Source organism: Anopheles ziemanni, chromosome 2 (assembly GCF_943734765.1).
Source record: "Anopheles ziemanni chromosome 2, idAnoZiCoDA_A2_x.2, whole genome shotgun sequence".
In the NCBI taxonomy this organism is placed as follows: Eukaryota; Metazoa; Arthropoda; class Insecta; order Diptera; family Culicidae; genus Anopheles; species Anopheles ziemanni.
This window is the reverse complement of record NC_080705.1, coordinates 92,272,800-92,297,922: the sequence shown is the minus strand read 5'-3', so window position 1 is coordinate 92,297,922 and position 25,123 is coordinate 92,272,800. Positions and strand designations below refer to the sequence as shown.

The 25,123-nt window shown below is 46.5% G+C and overlaps 1 protein-coding gene across 1 annotated transcript in view; it reads right to left on the bottom strand.

Moving 5' to 3' along the window:
* The window catches only part of LOC131280954 (uncharacterized), a 119,647-nt gene that overhangs the window by 983 nt on the left and 93,541 nt on the right, over positions 1-25,123 (bottom strand). Inside the window, exons 3-8 of the mRNA XM_058310200.1 lie at positions 16,863-17,020; positions 7,671-7,743; positions 4,547-4,714; positions 4,273-4,471; positions 165-463; positions 19-103 (exon numbers count right to left, since the gene is read on the bottom strand). Coding sequence (XP_058166183.1) covers positions 19-103; positions 165-463; positions 4,273-4,471; positions 4,547-4,714; positions 7,671-7,743; positions 16,863-17,020 — 982 coding nt within the window. The remainder of the gene's footprint in view (positions 1-18; positions 104-164; positions 464-4,272; positions 4,472-4,546; positions 4,715-7,670; positions 7,744-16,862; positions 17,021-25,123) is intronic.

The following is a 25,123-nucleotide window of genomic DNA, read 5'->3' as shown; positions in this document are numbered from 1 at the left end:
AGTGTCTTAGTATCTTACCGTATTTCTTATTATCTTTGCCCTTATCTGATTTGCCTCGCTGTAGCTTGACGCGGTTTTCATCCTCGATGTCATCATAATCCGGCTGGAGAGATCAGAAAACTTGAATTAAAAATCTCCTTATTGCGTTGGACCACCGAACCTACCTTGCCAATTTCGTGCGTCGCGTACAGATTGTCCCGTGGAGGTAGTTTCGGCGGTTTCTCGCTGCGCCGCTGGCCGCCCATCGGTTGCGGCTGCTGGATCAAGTGCTCGCGGCTCGCCGCAACCAGACCGGACCCGCTGGCCCCGAAACCGGAACTACCGGAGCTGCCGCCACCGTTGCCGGCCACACTGTACGGATCTTCGTCCGGGATGGGGATTCTTGGACGGTTCTTAATGTCAACCGGACGTTGAACTGCACCGTAGATGGAGGACGGCAGGCGCGCAGGGGGAAGGAAAAAGGCTACGAGATTAATTATTGTTACGGTTGCGTTTGGTTCACTGGTCGAGTATAAATGATTCAAATATATGAGGTAAAGTCGTTCTTACAACAAATTTTCTTATAACCTACAGTAGACATTTTTTTTAGTTCAATACTTATATTCGTAACCTAATGTTTTACATAATAAGTGAACTGATTCATCTTGCCGCCATTGCTTGGGAGGGTTTTTGTGGAGCATATCACAACGTTTAACAGAAATCGGACCCCCTTGACGATAAACAAATTAACAGTAAAAAACTCACCGTAGGTTTGAAACCGTCACGAAAAGGAGGTAAACATTTGAACCTCCATGTGTACAGTCAACAGATCATAAAGTGACCAACTTGAGAGAGAGGTTTACGCAGCACGTGAGTAACGGTTTATGCCACATTAACGTTCGTTCGTTCGTTCGTCAAAGGTTTGTCAAGAAGTAAAAAAAAGTGTTCCGAACAGAGTTCGTCGATCTCTGGTTAGGGCTCTGTCATTTCCACTTGATTCCAATTTCACGGTTGCGCATTGCATTCGGTCAGTGAAGAGTCATGTTTCGTTAGACAAACCGGACCCCGAAAAACCTCCGATGCACATGACAAGGCATTTTAATTTCCTTCCAATATTATCGGCATTCCGGAATGCAAACAATTTCAATCTTTTTCTCATTCGTTTCCTGCGTGGAAAAATGCCTCGTTGGGCCAGGAAACCGAGTGCTGCCGCATGTTTTCCAGTAGGCAAGTGTTTTATTTGCGAAATAACTCATTGGCGGGGACATTTTTCTGTATTTTAGCACGAAAACATGGAAGAATGTTAATTTCGTGGATGAGGTTTGTTTTCGGTGAAGAGACTTGTTTCCGTTGACGCGGAGTCAACGACATGTTTCAACTGACCGTGACCAGTGTCCACCCAATAAGCTTTGAATATTAATGATTTTTGCTTTCCTCATTTCTTCTGCAACAGGAATGGGCTGAATTTACTTTAGCCAAACGGCAGTCAATGCTTACTCGCTCGCGGGGTTTAGTTCCAAAGTCAAACAAACCCAATTCTTGCGACCGTCGGTAGGTCAGCCCAAAGTGTGTCCTTCTTTCCGGGTTAATATTTTCCCGAACGGCAAAGGAAAAGTCACCAGCATCAACAGTGGCATGGGCTGTAAACAATTGCGATCGTGATTTATTTACCCTACCCGGTAAGTGGTTCGAGAACTCCGCCTTGAAACACCCCTTCTGGGTTGGGAATCCACCGAAAATTCTCCACCGTTTGACATTCCATTTGTGAAACATCGTTCCCCTCGCCCTCGGCGCGCAAGTAAAGTAAGTGTGTTGTGCTGAAGACGCTGGCATCGTCCCCGTTTCCTGCGGTTTCCGCCGGTTTCAACCGAAACTACCGAACGAACGTGACAATAATTCATAATGGCCCAGCGACCGACGATTATCTTCCTCCGGCGCGAGGAAGCGTACTGCTAAATGTTCTTTTCATGTTTGATTTTCTTCCTAGGAAGCATTTTCTTCTACCCTTTTTTTTTTGTTTGGGTTTTGAACAGACACGGCGAGATCATTCGTGGTGGTAAAATATATCTGGAACGTGTGGCTATTGTTCCAGTGACAAAATATTGCTTCAGCTTCCCTTACGGCTCACCAGTTTGAGAACTTGTGTTCTAACGGCTTCTAACGGAGGACAACAGACCGGCCGGCATCGAAGTTGAATGGTGGTGCAAGCGATCTTCGTTCTGTTTCTCTATCGGTTTTTCCCCACTCGGTCGCGAATCTCGTGCCTCGATAACGCAATTGTTTTAATAAACCGTTGAAAAGGTTAAAAGACACCCCCTTAGGCGACAGTTTTCGCTGACCTACTGTACTGGTGGAGGATGGGAAAACTGGCCATACAGCCCGAGCATGTTCCAGCATTTCGAGGTTTCCGGCAAGAACACAACGGTGGTGACACAACAGCTGTCCGATCGGCCGAGCGATAGAACATTTCGAAAATTAATTGTGTCGGCTGCTGGGCTGGGTGAACGAGATTCTTTGCGACTTCCTCTTCACAGGGGGAAAATCTTACCGCAACATACCGGCCGTGCAGTGAACAGCAATGTTCGCCTTCGCGCTTGGAAAACACAATTGACAACAACGATCGTTAGCGAAGGGTGGGTTCCGACAAAATTAACTTCTTGTACAGTTATCTAGCGTCGGGGGCGAAACCATTCTCGATGCAGGTCATGGGATGAATTGGGTTTCCTCCCAGTTTTTCTGTGTGTTCCGGAAAAACTCTTTGTGATGGACTTTGTCTCAATGGACTATTTAAAAATGTTTTGTTTTGATAGATAAAACATATCGCGGAGCATAGAGGATGATCTTTACGAGGCATAACAGAACAATTCCTTGCTCATATACCTTTTTTTAATCATAATTTGTACCATCTTTTATTACATGCTTGATCACGATACCTTCATAATGTAGTCAATGAAAATAAACTCTCACGCTTTGTTGTGTTCTAAGGAAAAACTGTACTGCGGCTCAATATGAATGTTTCGTTGAATTTAAATGTGTACTATTTCAGTTCACGTAGACTTTTATTTATCCTGAAGAACATTTCTTGAGCATATTTGATGAAAACAGATGAATGGGATGATATTACGTTTTACCTCTTCAAAAACAACACAGGCCAAACACACCGAAACATGCACATAATAGAAATTGTAAGTGCATAAATGGCATGATACAAATTTGTGTGCCAGCTTGTTGTTATTAAACATTTGCATAGAAAATAAAACCACTTGCCACTTCCTTTCTGCCGGTACGCTTTGTTGCGTCTGTCAAATTGTGGCGTCGTACCATCGCTGCTGGCACTAAATCTGGACTTTTCATGAGCCAGTCCACCGATCGGGGGGGTGGATAAACGAACAAAACCCAACTGCACATGCACTTTCCATTGATGTTCGGGTTGTTGCTATCGGGACAATCAATTGGACCACACAATGGAACAGCGCCGAAGAGAGCGGATCGCCATTTTTCCTTTCTTCAGGAAAATGTGCAGGACTTCTGGCTAATTTCCATAAAAATTAAGTGACAACACGCTCCACAGCTCGTTGCACGATGTGGTTCGGCTTCCTTAAAGGAAGCAGTCGGTCCGAGCACTTGATCCTGTGGAGCTAATATGCTCCTCGGGATCGGTTTCCAATTGTATGCAAAACGGTCCCACCAAAACCGTCATCTCTGGCGTTGCAGAATGGAACCATTTTACACGACTGTGGCGGTCTTACCGGAGCGGATGGTAAGTAAATGAATTTGCCGTCTCGTGCCGTAGTGTTTTGCCGTTCAGTTTGCGCAATGAACTGACATTTGTTTCGTTATGATGGAGCTTATCGGTCATCGAAAGTCTGGGAAGCGTCGGCCCCAGCTATGCGGGGGGATTGGTGGCGGTTGTGAAGTGTTTCTTCGGCGAGACTTTCCCTTCAACGCTTTTTGCGGCATTCTAAATTATGGGCTGCAAACAATGAACTTTGTGAGCTGTTGTATGTGCACAGCTCCAGCGGTAAAATATCAAGGGAAGGTGAATGTCAAAAAATTCTTAACCAATCGTCCCTGTGTTCGTTGCAACATTAAATGTCAAGCTGTGCACGAAGGCAGTGCCTCATAATTTCATCAATCAGTTGACAATCATTCGCAGCAATGGAACAGTTCTTATCTGCTTACGCTTGCAGACAGCGAGTCCTTCTTAGCGTCGCCAAAGAGCTGACACATTTATTGCAAAGACATACGCGTTTCATCATTGACATCTATCAGAGATGTACTTCTGGTACTTACCGGGAGGTAGTTTACTCTTCAGCATATCCATTGCAACCACATTGATGATCAGCACCCAGACCGGGCAGTCCAGGATGTCGTTCTCCGACTTGACGAACGCGATCGCCGACAGACACTGCGTCTCGAGCCGTCTGCGGTCCGGATAGGCACGGCGCAGCTCGCGGTTCACATTGGACTGGAACTTCTTCATGTCGAACAGCTGTTGAAGAACGGATCGGTGGAATTGTAGGTGACCAAGCAGGTGTCAAAGTTGAATCATGTGGCGCACACTTACCTTCACGATCTTCTCACTCTCTATCGCCTGGCCGGGCAGCTTGAGGATGTCCGCTCCGATGGCCGTCTCTTCGTTCGGTTGGTTGGCCGTGCTCTTCACGTACACGTTGCTCTTCGAGTAGCGTCTGATGAGAATGTTCCCTGCGTCGTCCATCTTGATCTTTACACCCTGCAAAGCGACAAAGAGACGGTCGTCAGTACCCGGATCTACTGGAAGAAGTTCGCCGGCGTTCAGAACTAGCTGACGTCGCCAGAGGTTCCATGTCATCTGCATCCCAAGAGATCTGACAGCGGTCATTATTAAACCGGACACTGTGCCTATGACACTCACGGTAAAATGCCATTGATCACCCTCCATCCGAGCCATACTTTTAGCGTCCGCACAGGCATGCATTACTCCAATTAGCCATATGGCAGGCAGGTTTCCTTGTACGGGTACCTCATGCCTTGGAAAAGGGCGTCGAATTACTCGTCGTACCCGGAAATCTGCAATCATCACGATGCGTTTCCTCCTGTGCTGGCGGATCCGGATTGCACGATGATATGCAAGTGTTGCAAGGTAAGGTATTGTGCTCTGTCCTCCTCCAGAGTTTACATCGGGCTTGAGGTGTGATACAATTAGGCCACACGAACACCATCTCCCCGAGGAACTGGACTTGTTGTACTAATGCCTTTCGATAAGCTCGTGATTAATAGCTAAGAATCTTTTAAAAGGAATGTGTACAACCAGTAGCTCGGACTGAACCATGTTTCTCTTCATCGACAATCATCAATCAATAATAACATGCGTTCTGTTGCTTGGTCGAGAAATCGGTACAGTATTGATCTGGTCGTACATCTGAGCATCGAATAAGTAGGTTCGCTATTTGCAGCCTCGGGCGACCCTAGCCCCCTTAACCTTGCTCTTGCTCATGCTTCAAGACCTTTACCAGGCTTCAGCAGCTCGTGTCCAGCGCAGTGGAGGAGCTACATAATGACCGAGAGAAGCGCACTAAAATTGTCATGTGCGCGCAAAAGGCACTCCACCGGTGATCTGCTGCTGCTTCCCCGCTGCAGGAAACCTCCGGTTCGAATTTAACGACCGTTCAGAATGCCCGGCGGTCCGCTAAATATCAATTGACGGCCTTGAAACGGCCTCTCGCCAGCTTCCCTTCAGAGGATCGCACACAGCTGCGTCTCGAAAGGCGTCCGAGAAGCAACACCATCATCATCATCATCATCATCTTCGCCGTCGTTGACGGAAGGATAAGTTCGAGCAACGTAAGTGTCGCCGAACAAGTTCATCACGATCGCTTAAGCCGTCCTCCAGTTGGCGGAAAGTGAACGCGATCTTCCCGATGTCCGCTTTTCTAGAGCAAGCTCTGAAGAAGAAGAACGCTCAGCGAGAAGGGAGTTGTCACGGTGGGTTCCGCAATGATCGATGGCCACCCGAAGGTCCGTTTTGTTGGACGACGCATCGGTTCGGACAAATCGCATAAATTCTGTCCATACGTTCGCGCCGATTCTTGGCTGCGGTAGAGCGCCTCTCGATGGGAAGGGGGGATGGTTTCTTTTTTTACTATGAGTGCGAATGTTTTATGACTTCTTCGCGAGGCCCACCGTGAAGAAGCGCCAGCTCCGGACCAGATGATTACAAGATTTTCTTCGCTGCCACAATCTGGCACGGTACTCATTTGTTTGTTTGTTTGTTTGGGGACAATGGTGGTGGTGGTGGTGGCGTGCCGAGAAGCCATGGTGTGTGTGTGTTTTTTTTTTGCACCCCTTTAATGTTGTACCGTCAGTTTCTGATGGCTTTAACAAGCGTGAACAACTTGTGTTTACCATATTTTGTTAACATTAATGCGAAGCGGTAAAACTAGCCATAAAACTGCCTCATCTGTGACAGTGTGTACGTGCGTGGTTGAAATGGATGAGCCATTCCAACGTGTCCCTGTGGAGTTATGTCTGTTGCTTGCGAGAAGATAATTTTTCAGATTTTGTATTTTGAAGTGCAGGAATTTTTGTGTAAGAAAAGATTGATAAATTCGTAAAAATTGAATACAAAATAAAGAAAAGAGAACGTACTTCTTTTTCGTGTTTACTAACAACATAACTAAGAAATTAGTTCGAAAAATCAAATTAAATATCTAAGGGCAACTAGGAAGCACAACAATACAAATTGAATATTTTGCTTGGGACGTGATTCAATATTCCGATTCGATCAGGTTTTATGGGGAGAAAGAGCTGGTCCATTCAACAAACTGACAATAAATCGATCGATATCCAGCAAGTCTTGGTCTTGGAGCCCTTTTGACGTTCGTGCCCTGCACACAAATCTTCCGGCACGTATCGTATCGCAAAGTGAAATTTATCATCACGGATCAGGCAAAAAAAACCCCGGGGGCTGGATGAAAAGCGATCGTCCGGAAATGCACCCGGGGCATGTCCGGCACCGGTTGACCTTCCACGCAGGTTCGATGGGCGTGAGGAAAGGTGCCCGGCGCAGACTTGGCAGAACTTGGCCGAAAGCCCGACCGACTCGACGGGCGAACCATCCTCGGTCGTAATTTAGGTGTCCGCAGCACATCCGGAGCTAGCAGCGCCGGCTGGTAGCCTTGATATTTCGTTAAAGATCATCGAATGATCTTTCCACTTCTTCGATCGGGGTGTATTTGGGGGTGGAGGGTGACGCGAGACGGAAGATGTGCAGCTTGTACGCAGTCGGTCGTGATCGATCTAGGTGATCTTTATGAATCGTGTGTCTGGTCGCCAAGCGAAGATGAGCCGACGTGCTCTAATGTTCGGAAGTATTTGCTCACTTGCCCGTCGATGATCGTTTCTGTTCGAAGGCTTCCCGAGGAGGCGTTCCACCCCCCGCTTAGGGTGAGCCATAGTTATTACTTTATTAGCAGAAGCCTCCCCCTGGCAGACACTTGGCTTGCGGTAGATTTCGTCAAATCAGCACGGATTTTGGATTCGGAGCTTCCTTTCGCTGAAGACATCACTTTGCTCATGACATTTAGCTCAAAGAAAAAGAACACTGAGAACCTTGGCGTTAAACTATTTCGGAGTCGCCGACCCATCACTCGCCGACATCTGTTGAAGAGGCGATGATCGCACTTGGAGTGAAAGGATTTCTGTCTTACCTGTCCTACGTGCCGTTTGACTTCTTCGGTTTTGTGATCGCGCATCGGATTGTCAAAGCCGCAAAGGCCAATTCTGAAAAGAAGGAGAAAAATCAAATTGATTAGTGAAGAGGTTCGGAGCAGACAAGTGAGCACAGTACAGGAAAAAAAAGAAGATTTATCCTATCAAAATGGGTTTGAAGAGGAGTGCACATAAATGTAGTTTTACCAATCCCTGTTCCGTGGGGTTGCATTGCATCATACTGCACGACACCGATCACTCAACGTACGACAGATAGCCTTTTCAATACTTGTTTCATGTCGCTTTTCGCGAGCGTCGGCACACCGAGGAGGCATGTTTTGCATCACCCACAATCGATCTCTGTCCTTCGAGAGAGCTGGTACGATAAATGGGCAACGTTTAGAACAGTTTTCGTTTATGATCCGAGCATGTCTCGGACATTTGGTTGAAAAGTGTTTCATGTTTTGTTCAACAATTGAGAATGCGCTTCTAAGCGCGGTTTTGCGAAATGTTTTGATGCCAACCAACTGAAACCTCAACCGCAACAGCGTGCAATGCCCATGGTTGAGTTCCATGTCGAGGGTGTCGAGAGTGTCCGAAAACGAAACTGGAAACCCTTCGCCTTCGATGGAAAGGCGAGGGGCAAGGCAATTCTATATAGGTCCTGCACGGTACCGGTGATTGTGCAATCGCGCAATTCGTATTTGCGCGTGTATTTGCGGTGGTCTAGTTTCTTTATTTACAAGTATTTACGCTCCACACCGCTGGTGCCCGGTGTGGTTGGCCGGTACTTAGAATGGCATACATGAATCACTCCTGAAAGTAGCTCGAAACCCGTTACGACATTCGTATCGAGTGCGCGCAGAGGGCCACGTGCTGGACCTCTCCAAGGGTTTTTTTTTTACTTGTGGTTTGCAATTCACTTTCACCGCAAACCAGAAACACACAAACACTTCCATACACACAAGTGCTGCTCGCGAAATTGGTGCACCGAAAGGGTTTCAAGTAGCGGGCGCCTTAACGGGTTCGTGGTTTCAACTCGCATTGAAGTCTTTCGTTCCCTTCGAGCGGCAAAGGGTTGGGCGCTTGGTCTGTTTTTGGAGCACTTTGCACGGGCACGACGGGTGTTGGTAATGTACGCAGCATTCGGTCAGCGTATGCAAGACGACGCGCGATTAGAGGGAACCCAGTTCGACCGCATTTCGACAGAACTAGGACGATCAGCATCGGATCGGAGGAAAGAGGGTTAGGCCGCCTCGTAGTGTGTCGATGCCGCCGGCGTTTCATGGAGGCGTTGACGACGAACCCAACACCAACACCAGGGAGTGCTGTTGCCGAAAGCGGGTCTGCCGTTTGCTTGCAAAAATCCCCAATGTCTGGTGACTTGCATAACCGCATGCGGTTCTTTTTGCATCGGATGAACGTGGCGACTGGCGAAGAACATTTTCGGAACATGGTTTCACACTTCGCTGACATTTGGAACAAATTGCCAATGTCGTGGAGGTCGCAATAGGGGGGGAAAGGAGGAAACCGGGAGGGTTTTTTGAAAGGGTTCGATTGGCCTGGCCTAAATGTTTTCCTTCCATCGCAACATCTAAGAGCACGCCCGGTTTTATTCCAAACTATTTGACTGATCCATCGAAAGGGAAGGTTAGTCCCGTGGTTTTCTATTGCAAAGTTCTAGACGGAGCAGCAGAACAGATACAAATTGTTTGTGTTCTCCTGGCTCGTAATTGTGACCCATTGTAAAAAACAAACCGTTAGTAGATTGCACTACGAATAAACGCTATCGCCGTCCGCATCCTCTTCAGACGGTTTATGTAATTTATGCAACGCCATTTCCATGCCAACGACATCACCCAACCTGCCAACTCTGCCCGTCCGTGTCGCGATGCACTTATGCACCGAGTAACAAGTGTGCTAATGAGTCACAGATCGGGGTACCTACACCTTCTTCCGGACATTTCTCTCCATCGGTTGGGCAGCTCGATCGAAGATCGAATCCGGTGGCCCAGAGAATGTTAACAAGAAGAAACCTAACGGAAAGCGGTAGATGATTATTTGAATTTACGGTATTCCGTTTGCACCGACCGATCCGCCCCTCCCTCTTTTGGGGTGCAATTGTGAGCTGACCATCGGTCAGGTCGGCCCCCTTTTCGTCACCCATCGCGGAGGTCGATCGGAATCCGCAGACCGAAACGAAATGGACAAACCGTGTCGCGTAGCCTTGAGCCGGGCAGATTCAGGCACTGCCTTCAGAGCGTACGGTTGGTATAAACATCGGAATTATGCAGAAAACTCCTAGAACCAACGATGCGGCGGTAGAACTCATAGCCGTTCTGGTGCGGAAGAGAAACCGTTGAATCGGATCTTTTCTTCCGAGTGTATGTTAAAATAAATATTTACATTTCTAATTTCCACCAGCTTGAAAAGGAAGTCCAGGACTAGCGCCTAGTTCTAGATTCATCTAACAGCCGATCTAGCAACCGGTAATTAATGGACCTTTGGCATACGGTTCAGACGTTCTAGAACTCCCTCCAGGACTCCGGGAGCAATTTCCAACCGAAGCTAGTTAGTATTATCAGCTCGAGAGGGTCGCGAGCATTTTGCACACGAGGTGAGCGAGAAAATAATTGAAGGACAACTGCAAACTCCACGGATCGGCATGGAATGGTCCGGCCAGCACATGGTACTGGACACAGATAACCGGTGGCTGCATTCTTGATTGAATTTTGTTTCGAACAAGAACCGCCGTTACAAGTTACCATTTTCTGTTGTTACCTTGACTTTGTGGACGACATATTGGCGTATGCTAATCACTCTCGATCCCGGACGTTGGAGTGATTGTCACCGCTACAATGTTATGGATTATGGTAGGCGTCTGAGTGGGTGGGTTGGGCTTGATCTGCGTAGCGAATAATTAGTATCAGACTAATATCTAATCGTGGTAGTGCAATCCCTAATCTTTGTCGGTTTCTGAACCTCGAATCAGAGGTACATTCCAAGTAGATTAAGTAATTAAAAGCGGGTGTGTTCCGTACGAATGTGATAAAATCTAATATCCGAAAATAGACACCCTAATCCTATATGTTATAGCCTTTGGTCATAATATTTCCAATCTGCTTGTAAGTCCCCGGCCATTAAATCTCTCAACACAGTAGGGTGCCTGAGGTTTTCAAATCAGGGCGTTGTCCCACCGATGGAGATCCGGTGTAAACGTGTGTTTGTTCGTTTCTGTGTGTGTGAAATCATATCACAACACAGCAGGAACCTTCGCGACACAAATCGATGATCGATCTCATTCGCACGCTCTCGGTTCGCAGCTCGCGGAGTGTCGTTGGCGCGTTTGCTCTCGTTAAGCAGTCGATTAAAAACGCACCACGTCATTTGGGCAAGGGGAAAGAGACGCGGGGATATGAGACCTTGCCCCGGGCCACTCCCAACCTTTCGGCCACCGTCTTTAGCTTCCGTCTCCGTGGTCGACAAACTCAACCGTCCCAGAGTCGTTCGCGTTTTTTGTTTAGGTCTCAACTCGTCGATTGTTTTGCGGTCAGCTCTCTGGTTCAGGTTTCGTCCAGTCCCCGCGCAATGACTTGAAGTTTTCAAACTGGAAAACGCCACGCCACACCACGCCACGGCACGCCATAAGCGAATAATAATGCCTCTCTGGTCGAGGGGAAAAATTAAAGTCTCATAAAAACTGGACGACCTTGCGCAGCTCCGTGCGGCCACAGAAGCTAGCGGTCGCCAGTCCGCCCTGCGTCTTGCGTTCGCTGTGGAAAGGAAATAATCCCCGCCTATCGTGGGTCCCGCATCCCTCGCCAGTGGCAGTGTCGGTGGCCAACCTCTTCGCGAACTTGCGCACACTTTGAACCGAACCCGAAACGAATCGAAAACGCGAGCCCAACCCAGGTCGCAATCACAAATGGATCTCAAACCATTACGGCTGACAACGGCGAGCGCGGATCATAGCGTCAACATGGAGGGCTTCCGCTTGCGTCAACGCCAGCGGATCATAAACTGCAGTCCGAAACTGCATACAACGCTTCGCGTGGATCACACCCTCGTAGGAAATCCTGTGTGTCTAGAGTTTTATGAGCTTTGTCTCTTTCCGTGTCGCTTCAAAGATGGCATTTTTACGGACTGTAACTCACGAAAAGAGCGACACCCCGTTGATGTACTTCACAAACTATTGTTGAAGCACATGGAAGTTCTTTGGGCGTTCCCACGCCCGGTAGTGTCGAGTAAAGGAAGCTTCCTCGTTCATGGAATTCGTCTCCGAAAGTCGTCAAACTATGCCTCGATACAATTGCAATTAGCTAAATAGCTCGGACGCGAACGCTTCCGGCAGCAAACGGGGAGGTTCCTAAGATCTCCATTCAACCCGAGGAGTACAAAAGATGTCCAAAAATGTCAAAGTGAAGTCGCTAGCCTGAAGTGACCTTCTGGCTACCGAATCGAGAGGGGTGGCGAAGATGGCGCTAGCCGTTTAAAAACCATCCGGATAGGACATCCTACCATTGACATCGTCGCTTGTTTTGATTTGTGGTGTGCGCATTCAAATTTTTAACGTGACATCATCACCATCCATCCAGGTGGTTCGTTTTTGGCGGTGACATTTGCACAAGAGACATATGCAGTGCTGTCACTGTCGCAGTTCCGGGACATGATTTGTCGCTCTTCTATTCCTTGTCTTGGCTTGTCTTATACGCACCGTTTTATCTTCTCGTTTTTGACACACCGTGGGAACAATATGTTTAGCAGATTTCTATCGTCAAATGATCGATCAAGTATCGTAAAGGAGTTGTGTACATTATTAGCTCAGCGAATCATTTGCAATCATTTTTTCTTTTTATTTACAGAATTTCTTTTAATGCCTTTATAGAAAACAATTTGATGACCCATATGTTTCAGATAAAACCCAATGAAATCCCCAACCTTGCTACAAAGTAATTTACCCTAACGGTTCCCGAACGTGTCGATTTAAAATACAGATTGACGAACTCCTTGCGGCAAACTGAAAATGGGAAAATTTCACGCAAATTTTCACTCCGAAACAATCTGCCCATTTCTCGTAGGGTTTCTGTCTAACGGCACTCTAGTCGACATTGAACGAACGCCAAATGATGGAAGGTCAGATGAGCTCTCCAAGTGGAAAAGAAATGATCGCAAACAGAAAAAAAAACCCTCTGGCGTAGTACGCAGTACTTCCTGGTTCTTGCCTTCTACGAAATCGGTCGAACTAGTTGGCTGTCGATCTCGCGCTACCGGACCGGAGCTGTGGAATGTTTTGCAAACGCTTTGCTGCCGCTGTAGCACATAAATCTCTACACAGGGCCACTGGCAGAAGGTGTGGCTTGGCTCGTGGTTGCCATAAATACTGCCGGGGAGCAACTTGCCGGCACACAGGACATACACTGCTGGTTGATCGACGGCTTTGCAGTCGAACTTTGCATACACGGGAAGCACGGAACGCCTGCAAGACACGATCGACTACAAGATCGGTCAAGGTTTTCCTTTTCACGTCTCTGATACCCGTGTGTGTACGTGAACCAGGGAAAAAGGGACGATTCGGTCCAAAAAAGTGGAAATCAATTTGTGGACACCCCTCGGGGGCAAACCAATTTGGAAACCATTTGAAACTTCCCCTAATGCTTGCAACGTGGGCAGCGAAGGATGCGCGTCATAAATCTTCGCATCCTTGCGAAAAGTCTGGTAATATGACGCGCACATGATGCGCTTGAAAGAGAGAGGCAGGCAGGATGGAAGGATAATTGATTTTTCCCTCGCGGAAACCGGCACGACGTGGCGGGTCGTCGATTTAAACGAGAAACGGGGCGCGGAAATTACAGGCCAGTTTCTAAAGCCCCTAATTGTACCGGGAAAACGGGATACACTTAAAAATGTTTTGGAAACAATTTAAAAAACACTCGAGCGAACGAATGATCCGCTCTGAAATGTCGAACGTTGAACGGTTTGACAAAAAGAAAGATGGCGTGAGGCCCTGGGTCTGTATACCATTTGGTTTTCAAGCCCTTCTGGGTGCTTGTTAGTTCGCATTGACACGGTCCCCGTGGATAACTTTTCTTCTTTTTTGCTGCAACTCGCTGTGTTCGTGCTGCAGCGTACGAAACTATGCGATAGGAATCTTGATGTTTGGGTGACGCGTCCACGAGCCTAGGAAAAGCTAAACAAAACCCATACAGATTCTAGGCCTCTCCGGTCGGTGGCTGGCGCAGAACAATAGCAAATTAACAGCTGTCGTCCGCTCGACCTCTTTGGTCAGTTTGGTGGAACGCCGAACGCGAAACCGGCGCTGGTCCACATCCACACACGAAACGGCATGGATGTTCGCAGCCTTGGAAGCAGATCTGCAGCAGCAAATTCTTCGTGCGCGCTTCGTTCAGTGAAAAAAAAAAACAACAGCTGGAAAACACAAAAGATTGATTGCATTCGGAAGCGCACGAGACGCGTACAGTTTGGCGCGTTCTTGAGTTCAAGAAGCACTGGGCCAGGAAAAGGCTGGCTGGCCCTGCCGAAACCATATGGACCCAGAATGAGCAGGGCGCGATGCGGGGGCGGGCGTCATGCACGCCGTTGCGTTGGAAAATGTCGATGGTTAGGGAACGATATGTTTCACGCGACATCATTAGACCCAAGCGGATGTTGTCAATTAGAAGGCAACACAATGGCGATCGACTCTTTGGCGTGCGGCGTGGTTCTGTAAAGTTGCTCATAATGGAAACAAACCAAACCCAAACGAAGATGATTTGTGGAGGTGAGGAATTCTCCATCGTTTAACGGTACATAATCTCTCGAGGCAAATCTGAGGTCCACCGATATTCGACGGTATTTACGCCAACCCGGAGGGTGGTTCGTATTCGGTAACCACAAACCACGGAAACCACATTCTAGGATGTTTGGTAAATCCGTGGACACCAACGTTGTTCGTCAAACATGTAGTGAACATGTTGCCGGATAAATATCCCATGTTTCCATCGATGCAATTACGAGTCGCACAAAAACCGCCTAACCTTGTGGTCGCAGTTGTTGTAGATTTGCGATAAAAATAATCGTACCTTTTAGCACTAGCGATAAACTTGCCAAAAGGAAAAAAAAATAAAACAGTCCAGCCCAACCCTAAGCCGAGCATTTGATAGAGCTATTAACGAACAGCGCGAGTTTACTTCCTTTCCAACAAAGTGGTGACCAAAAGAACCACTCGTGGTCAGCGGTTTTTAAACGCCAGCCAAACCACCCCTAAAAACCGTGGAGACTCGCGTTTGAAAAATGACCAACCATTTGTCAGTTTCAGTGCACGGTTTGAACTATTTTGTGCCCGTAGGGCTCGGTCAAAATGGCGGGAAACATTAGGGTCGCCGCTTCAGCTGCCCTTGAGGTTTTATTTCGTTCGGTTCTACGTCGTTGTTGCATTTTATTTGCAGCAAAATTGCACAAACAGTTTCGTTTTGTCAAATATATGAATGAGAAAGAAAATATGTTCAAAAATTGGCCGATATACTGTCATGAAACATCAATCGTTTCGATGAAGCTCTTAGGAAAATTTAATTAAGCCTCAACAATCAAAAGTTCAACCCGATTCACGTTGCTGTACGCCATTTCAATCGACTTGCGGGGGTACAACTTTATTCCTTTTTCAATTAAACTCCACCGAGCGCTGGTCACTGACCGGCGGGGAGGTTTGATTTTCTTTTTATGATGGTGGTTGTTAAAAACCATAAATGAACGGTTCTGTTTCCCCGCCGTTATGTGGCCTTACATAAGCTAAGCGTCGGGGAAAAGGGAAATCAAGGAAAAGGTGAGGGCGGCAGAAGGTCTCGAATGTGAACGGATGAGTTTAGAAAACTGATCCTCACTGGCTCGCGAGCAGCTAACGAACGCGGGGAAAACACACCAAAAAAGAAAAACAACGGCCGTGTAAAATGTAATGAAAACTTGTGGTGTGCGTTTTGCAGTCGTTTAATGTTGTCCAATTACCGCCCGAAAAGTCTACGCAATCGCGGGTAAAGAAAAACAGAAACCGAACTAAAAAAAAATTAAAAGAAACTCATGCCCGGGGAAAGCGCAACTGCGCGCAATGAGCCTCTGTCCGGGGGTTGGTGGAGTATTATTATTATTATTATTATTTTTCCGCAGTACTTTACCCGAGCAACCATTTTATTACCGCTCACATCCATTTATCGTCCATTAGTCCGGGCGCGTGTTTGTTTGTGCTCATGTGCGCTTCTCCCAGCAAGGGTGGATTATATTACAGCCAATATGTATGTGTGTGGGAGTGATGCAGGGATACCTCTCCGGTCGCTTGGGGAAGTGGGCATGTGCAGCGTTTTTCCTTTTCTAAGCAACGGCACTCTGCTCCATCCGACGTATGAAAATACTTTCACTTTCGCAATAGGAAGGGGACTAGGGGAGGGGCCGGGGAAACTGGGAGACGAGTCGATGTTAATGGTATATATTTTTTTCCCCGGCTCGAAAAACAACCATTGGTTCCAGTTTAAACGAATTTTCACTCGCGCAAAGGAAGGTCGTCGGAGGCAAAAACGGAAGAGTTCAACAGCCGGGCAAGTGACGAACTTGCGTTAAACTTTTTTTCTTACTAATTTGATTGCATAATTATTGTTGAACCGATACAAAAAACAACGATAATATTTTGTCGTAATAAGATTTTCCGCTTTCGATAAAAATCGGAAAACTCCGGCTAGCGACCAGACATGTTTGATGCCGAGCAACCTTTAGCCCTACGGCGCAAAGTAGAAAATTAAACGGTCGTTTATTTCATAACGATTCTTTATGAAACGCCGTTTCGATTGAGCTGTCATCTGTTTTGAGAAATTCCGCATAGCTAATCCATTTCCAAAGCATCTGAAAAGCATTACTAAACATTCCAAAATCGTCAAACCCCAAGCCCACTTTTTGGTCGTTTAGTCTGTCATTCAATCGAAAAAGAAATGTGACGTAATGCCGATCAAACGAATTAATTTCCCATTCATCGAAGTCTAATCAGCTCTGCACTACCAAGAGCATAAAATGAATCGTTCAAAGTTTCCTTTCCGTTTGTGGAGAAAGAATGAGGTAATAAAGTGCGCCGAGATATTTTGCTTCAATTCTTGCCTTGACAGTCCGACACTCCGACCAAAGCCACACCAAACTTATGTACCACAAATACTTACCTCATTCCATCAAATCCATCGTCGGAACCGTTGATCGTCAGGACCGGTGCGCGGGCGTACGCCTTGGCCACCCGCCGATTCCGCTCGAAGACGATCACTTTGGCCCAGATTTCGTCGTCGATCTGTGTCCATTTATCCAGCACTTCCTGAATGTGTTCCTGTACGAGGAAAGAAAGAAAAAAACACCAGAATGATGAGTGTGAAAGAAATTTATCATGCAAAGTTCACGGACTTTCATCCGATTCCTAAAGATGTTCCGTACTGTTGAAAGTGTTCCTGTTTAATGCAACTGATTGATAATGATTAATTATTTTACCACATGAACGATCGATCAGAAGAATCTTTGGGGTCAGTGAAACCCGAGTGGGAAAAGTGACCGGTTGTCGAAGGCCCTGCTCCAAAGCCCTTGAGCTTCCGTTCGTCTCCCTTCGTTCACTCGCTCGTGCGACTGATCGATTCCGAAACCGATCGAACCGATCGTTCGGAATCGTAACACTAATCGAAGGACACGTGTCCCTTTTGACAGCGCACGTCACAGCTGACAGGCGAATGTCACCGCGAACGGTTTGCGCGAAACCGTTCCCATTCATTCATTGGTTGGGCAAACCGATGGCAACTCATTTTCGGGAGATTGTCTTCACCGTCCTCCCTTTTCCAACGGACCGCACACACGCGGGTCTGATTGAATTTTACTTTAAATGGAGGGTGAATCCATCATCGCACGTGGTTGCGGCAGGGAAAACACACACTCGAAGCGTCTTCGGATGGCGCGCATCTTCGAGGACGCCAGATGAATGGACGAGCATCGGACCAATTACGAGGCACGTCGGTGATTTTACGATTCCATTTACTTCAAGGTAAGGAAGGGCTTTAAAATTACTTCGTCAAATGTGTTGAACGGTAAAGTAATACCCATTTCCTTTAGACTAAGACCTTGTAATCCACAAAACCGATTCATTATGAACATAGTATACGAAGGATTTTATAAAATGGTTTCAACTCATCACCAAGATTTATCAACCAAACGATGATAACATACGTTCTCATCTTCTTAGGTAAGTGTTTTATAACACGTTGACTGCCAAGCGTTTTTAGCACATTTTTTTAGTACAATCTATTTTAATAAAATTTGTTTATAACATTTACTAAACCAACTATTCTTTAAGGCTAAACAAAAACTTTGCTTCCCAAAGAATTGATATAAAATATTACTATAATTTTCATGTTGCATTTTAATTTATTTATGGGTCAAAAACTTTTTAGAACTGAGTTTTGCTGTCACCCACTTTGGGTGACATGGCAGTCAACGTGATAAAGTGCTTACAAATTACTACAACACATGTTGTTTCATTTTCGTCAAACAAGACGGCTACGATCGTTGCTTATGCGTTTCTGAAACTGTTTCTTAAATGCTCAACTAATTTAAAAAGCTAGCACATTCGATCCAATTTAGCCTCCCTAAAACGCTATGCTAATGCCACCCCATGCTGTTGCCTCCCTTTCGAATATCTTGCAATGTGTCTCGTGCTGGAAACTAGTTCGCACATTTACACCACCGAGTACACGATTTCGGTTCGTTTGTTCTGCCGTATCGCCAGCATCGGCGTTGAGACACCTTCGTCTCCTGAGGTCGCCTATCTAATCGTCCGCCCGATTGTACCCCCCGTCCGGTGTGGCTTTGTGTTGCGAAAGCGAGAGGCAGCAGAAAAAAAAGAACCTCAACAGGCGCCCGAACATAAGGCGCCGTATGGCGATCTAATTTTTATCTTCCCTTCACTATCATGGAGCCGACTCCGGCATCGCGTTTCGCGGCTAAACGAAATTAGTCTACCAACCGTTGCTTAATGACGAACACACAACCACACCAGTCATGGAGAGAAGGAGAGAAAGAAGGAGGGAAAAGATCGATGCCAGAATCAGCTGACTTACGTTCACTTCCCAGCTGACCCTTTGCCCACACACCAGCTCGGTTGGCACCTTTATTTCCCTTCTTGGTTTCGCGGGGAGTTCTACTCCAAGATACGGCCGGAAAGTCAATCTTTTGAACTAGAACTGGCTCTCAAAAGTTCAAAAGCAAAACGTTCCTGCAACCGACACGGCGTCAAAGCCGTTTAGAAGGGGTTGCGGGCGATATGCGTAAGGGTTGGGAAAGAGCGAGAGACTCCAACTCCACGCCAAGGGGGGAAACGAGATGCGTTGTTGAGTTGCTTGGGCCAATTTATTGTTACCGTTGTTGTGGCAGTGTGTTGCGAAAGATGAGATACATAAGTCAGCATTGCAACCGAACCGCCCGATGGTAGAACATTGCGTTTATAAAAACGGGTATGTGAACACAGCTCAGCTTGGTGAAATCAGCTGGATCACAAGATCAGTTGCTTACCCCTCGTTGCCGAGAAGATAACCCTATTGCGTATCTAGGCCTCGCTTGAGGTAAAGGATAAGCTGAACATAAGCCATCTTCCACCGTCGGGTGAAGGGATCCTTTTGCGGATCCGCAATCTTTAGCAAAGGATGGTGCAACAGCTAATAGGCTTCTCTTCTTTCGCTTGCGGCACATTTCGCGAGGTGATAATGCGCGAGCATTGCGGTCGCTTTTTCACAACGGCAACGACTATCAATGGTTGAGATATATTGCACACTAGTTAATGCTAGAACGCCCCAGGGGCAAGCGGTAGTTGAAAGAAGTGAAAATTAAGTCGGCAAGCTTTTTCCTCCTCTATTAAGGTATGCACTAATGGAAGAACATTTCCACGCATTATAGGAAAGCCCGAGGGAATTAAATGTTCAAATCATAGTGAGATGCTTATTGCAACATTATCGTTTGTGCTGATTGATGATCAGTTTTCCATTTCGCAGGGAAATTACAACCGAATCGAACAACTTTGGACACAAATATTAAAAAAAAAAAACATGTAGTTTAATGCTTTTGTGGTAACTTTATCGATATTTCAACGAACTTTGATTACATTAGAAAACACGAAAACCTTTTTTTAAATCGAACCATACATAACAAGAAGACTGTTTTGAGAGCAAATATTAAATTTCACGGATCTCAAAAAGACCCTTATCATTATCAGTACGACCATCATAATTATTTGAAAAATGGCGTTCTTTTTGTACCGAAACTCTCTCTCTTCCTTTCGTTGCAACATTATTTTTTCAAATTGCAAACAAATTTCCTCCGTGCAGGAAGACCGAAACGAAACGTTCATAATAAGGATGCGTTTTGCTCATCTTTTTTGCTTCACTTTCGCCTGAAACAAAAGGCTCGGTCGGTGAAAAGTGCGCGGACGCTCCTTTATTTGATATTATATTCAATTTTGAAATTATTACAGTGATTATCGGGCGTCCATGGGTCGACCGTTCGCTGACGAGCAAGGCATGTGGTCTCGTACTTTATTTTTATTTTCAACACGAAAAAAGTCTAAAGTGAAAGGTACTTTTAGCTTGGAGCGAATGGGGGTTTTCCCCGATGAAAAATAAATAGAAAGAGGGGCACGAAGAGGTCCTTTTATGTTGTAAAGGCTTGTAATTAAATGCTGGCCATTTCTAACACATGCAAGGTTTGAATGGGTTGCGTTCAAAACGCAGAATTTTGTGTTTCTGCTGCATCCAAACCAAAATTACGATAAGTGATATGTTTATGAAAAGAAAGTGAAAAGTAGAAAATTCCTCCTTTGTTTATTAGTATGGTTACCCTTCGCTGAATGGGGTTCGATGTCAACGAACGGTAAGAATGACCTTGTGCAATGGAAATGAAGTATGCAAGCTGAAGGTGAATCATTATTTTTAAATCTTCCTCAATGTATATAACCTTCATTAGTGTCGGGTTCGATGGAAATTTTTAGACAAAAACAAGTGATCAAGTGTTTTACTTTGACAAACAAAAAACATCAAGAAATTCTTAATGATGAATATTTTTTTCCCACATCGCACAAAATAGAATACAGTTTTTCAGTGGTTTGTTTATGTTAAAGCCTCTGGGGAGATATTCTTAATAAAACACAGGAAGTTCGTCACTTGCTCTCCATCCGCCGTTCTCCGTTAAACACAAGTGGAGGTCCATTGGAAGGTATCCGTTACGAGCATCATTATTTCGCGGACCCCTCATCTCGGCATGGAAGAAGTGCACAAGAAGGGAGCATTTTTACGACGAGTGTTATCAAAATAATAGCCACAAAAAGGCGAAAATCATTATAATAAAGGGTCGACGAGCGCAACGGAGAGTGTGTTCGGTGTGCAGAGCCCGCCGGGAAGGCAAACAAATTTACTGCACTCCGCTAACGTGGTGTTGAAGTCATGCACTTGTTACTCGGGGCATTCCAAAGTCTGGAAGATGCGTTCTGGAAGAACCTTTGCGAGTGCACGGTGTATTGAAAGTGTTTTCTTTTTCGAGTGGCGATACCCCGTTCAATGTCAATCACCCCGTGAAGGGGTTTGGAACTCTCATGTCTCATGAAAGTAAAAACGTAAGGGCAAAGAAATATGAAACCGTAAATACCTCCCGTTCTTTGGCACATCTCGTGTGCGTGAGGTTGATTAATGTGTTTCCCGCACTAAACAGCGTCAATATACCTTCAAAGATACATTCCTCCAAAGCGCTAGATGCCGTTAGTCTGTTTCGAAACGATCGAACTCCCCGGCATGTCGTAAAGACGCACTAGTTTCCCATTCACCAATGAGCCTAATCAAATCCAATCTAATGGTAGGTAAGTAAGGCAAAAGTAAAAAGCGCTTGAAGAACGGTGCTGAGGAACCTTGGAACCAACACCCCCATGTGGTAGGGAAGAGGGTGGTATACATATTCGGGAAGGAAGAGCGCTTACCGCCCGGCTCCGAGACATTTACCGGCCCTGAGTGTGATTGCTCCAATTCGGTCACACCTTTCGGAAATGGACGACGTTCGCGAAGCTTTGGTCTATTTGCCTGAGAAATTAAAACCGGGTACCCTTCACGGCGCCTCAGGAAACTCACCTTCGACGTACCGGACAGCGTACGGGGCGAATTGGGGTGAGGGCGAGTCGAATGGAAGGAACGCGACCTTGACGATTCCGTCGGGCGTGTGCTTTAATTCGCTGGTCGGCGTCGTGGAGGGCAGAGTCAGTCAATCATCGAAACGTACCATAACGGTCGCCTATCGGGCGGAAAAAGTGACATATCTTCGAGGTCGCCGGACCCACCCTCCCTAGCCGTCGATCGAAACTAAATCGAACCGGTGGTAAATCCGTGAAACGGAAACGAATTACCTCTGGCCGCGAACCGGTAATGGTCTCAATGGGCGATTTATGAGACTGTGTACATGTTTATCGAAAAGGGAGCAATGGAGGCGCGGCAAGGTCTTTGGAGTGATTTGTCGTGACGGTGGCCACAGTCGTCAAATTAAAATCAAACCAGCAAAACCCTTCTAAGCTGCCCATACGTCAGCGGCAAACGTCGGGAGATCCTTCGAGATCGGCGTGTGGGGTCTTAAACGATGCTGTCTTTAAACGCAGCTGAAAATGACGCCTGCGACGACAAAACGGTTATCTTAGCGACTCTAGATTGACACGAGCTCGCGTATGATCGATGGTTTTGTGGCGTTCCCGGACTAAAATCCTGTTACCCGAGGTGAGAATAAGAAAGGCTGTTTGTTGTGTGGTTCATAAATCAGACTGAATTGCCTTAAATTTGCGCTCCGATCGCTCGTAAATTCCGTCCGATGAAAAAGCTCCATAAGCCACGAGTGCACGTGCGCGGCGGAAAACCCCGTGGCGGACTCAATTTCACGTGCCTCGAGCTGAGCTTTCGTGCGCACGCTCCCCGGAATGCATTTGCGTGCACACATAATAATCCGGGCCTTATATTTTTCTACGGGAGAACTAACACGAGCGCGTGGTCAAAGTGTGCCGCCAGTCGCATTCGATTCGGTTTCGCCAGCGACACACGACGAGAATGCATTGCAGCCTAAGGAGCTCCGGCAAGGAGTGGCACCAATAGCGCCATGTGCTGCAGGATTGGGCTCCAAGCTCTTGGAGTCTTATAAATCCCGCGTGAGTCAGAGCCCAAAGTGTTCTCGGGAAGGGAATTCCTTTCGAGGAGCGCGGAGCGTTCTGCCCTTGGAGCGACTTACCATTAGCTTGGCCAATTCCATTTCGACGGAACCGGTGCGGAATGTGTAGCGAAAGGAAGTTATGATTGCTTGAAACCGTTAGTCTATTTTTGGGGCGGGCTCAAGTTTCATTCAGCCATTCAGCTCACTTGACCATGTTCCAGTTTTTTTTCTCAAATCGGTATTCAAAGTAAATCATTGATTGATCGTAAAGTATGCGAATCAAAGACAACCCCCTTCAGTGGTGACTTCAAACACACATTTGACATTTTTGAAAAGCTCTCTCGGTTCCAAATTCCAACTGTAAGGGCTTGAGGAGCGTGACATTATTTTCCCAAGAAGAAACATTTTGTAGCACAAACACAGCATCATTTGAATCGGGCAAAAGCACTCAAATATCTGGGGCATTCCAAAATTGCAACACAAATGATAATACGCCAAAGAACAACATACCAATACAACAAACAATCGCTCTCATAAACTCCTTCACTCGCCCACCCTCAGACCGATGCCCCGTGCCTTTCCTACTACGCTCCGATTAATTTCTCGCCGACCCGTACCACCTCCGCATCCAAAATTATGCTAATGAAGTGATAAACAATTATGCTCATTGTGGTTATTGTGGAAATCAGTTCGATGCTGATAGAAATACGCAACCGTTTCGACGTTGGCCCCGTTTTGTTCAGTGTCGGCTACAAAACAATGTGTACGTTTGTTCGTTGAGCGAGGCATAACCTGGTTTTCTTCGAAGTCGAGCCAACGAAGCATAATGAAGTTGGGTCGCGAAATCAATTGTTCGAAGATAACGACAGTGTGGGTTTCTCCTTTTTTTCTGTTTGCAATCACACTCTTCCAAGATTTGAAGCATTATTTCCGGAGCACAAAACGAATCCCTTGGAAATAAAAAGAGTCGAAGTTTCTCATTATTTGCGAAGAATTGCTACGGAAAAGTTGTGGAGTCATTTTTCTATGATACGTCAGAAAGGTTTTTTTTATCATTGCCACGAATCTGTCCTAAACGATGTGCATCGTTTGCTTGCCTCAGCAAACATGCGCTAGGAGATAAAGCGGAGATAAAAATAACACCCTCGATGAACGTGATTGCAGTCAAGATTGGCTTGTCCACGTTTGTACTCCTGTTTTTTTTCTTTTCCCCACACAACACCTTACAGATTGCAGACTACACAAAGCCAATCAGGAAGCGTTTAATAAACTGGAGTGTCATGTCTTGGTTTTATCTCCGGGCTGCAGTGTAATCCCGCAGGCAAAAAGGGACTACCAAGTACGACGACAAACTCATTGACTCTCTGGATTGAAGTTCGCTCGCGGATGGAAGGAATAAACCCAAGCACTTCGCGCTCGAAGGTATCTCCTTTAACGATGTTCAATTTTTAACACCTCCTTGTGGGCACAACCGATCCGTAGAGGTTGATCGTGTAAATTCCCTCGGAAGATGCAACAACACTCGCGACGCCCAAGGATGCACCATAATTGATTGGTAAATTAATTGGTTTGTACCTGCCTTGGCGCAAGAGCTGGCGGGAATCTAGGCACCCTAGGAGGAGGGGATTTGTTGGTGGCCAAGTCCCCGGAGTGCCCGGGGTTTTTTCCCCCACGAATCAATCAAGCTAGAATCGTTTTCAATATCATTCTCGTCTGCATTAATGGTGCCATGATTAAGTTCTTTTCATCTGGTTCCTATAGGTTCCTTCACGCGCGATCCATGTGATCCTCGACCTGCTCGAGCTATCTTTATCAATTATTCACTTCACTCTCTCTTTCTTCTCTTTTCTCCCCTTGGGAACATAGAACCATATCCTGCAGCGCCGTGTAAGATGCTGCTCCTTGGTGCATCCTTCCCTCGGGTGGTCAGCGTCCGGCACATATAGTACGACACCAATCTGTCGGACACCGTTGCGTGCGGTGTGCGCATAAACGTTTCTTAATTGTCGGCGCGGCCCGGGCAGAGGGAAAAACCGATATTATCGGGAGATGGGTCGCACGCTTGTACCGACGCATTTGCGAATCTGTACGACGTGGGCACAAAACATACAACACAAACGACCGGGCTGTATGTAGTACAATCTGACAACACACGCCGCGACGGTACGGCCGGCGGTTTGATGGAGCAGTCCGTGCGCCAAGAATGGCACAGGAAGGGATCGTAAGGAAT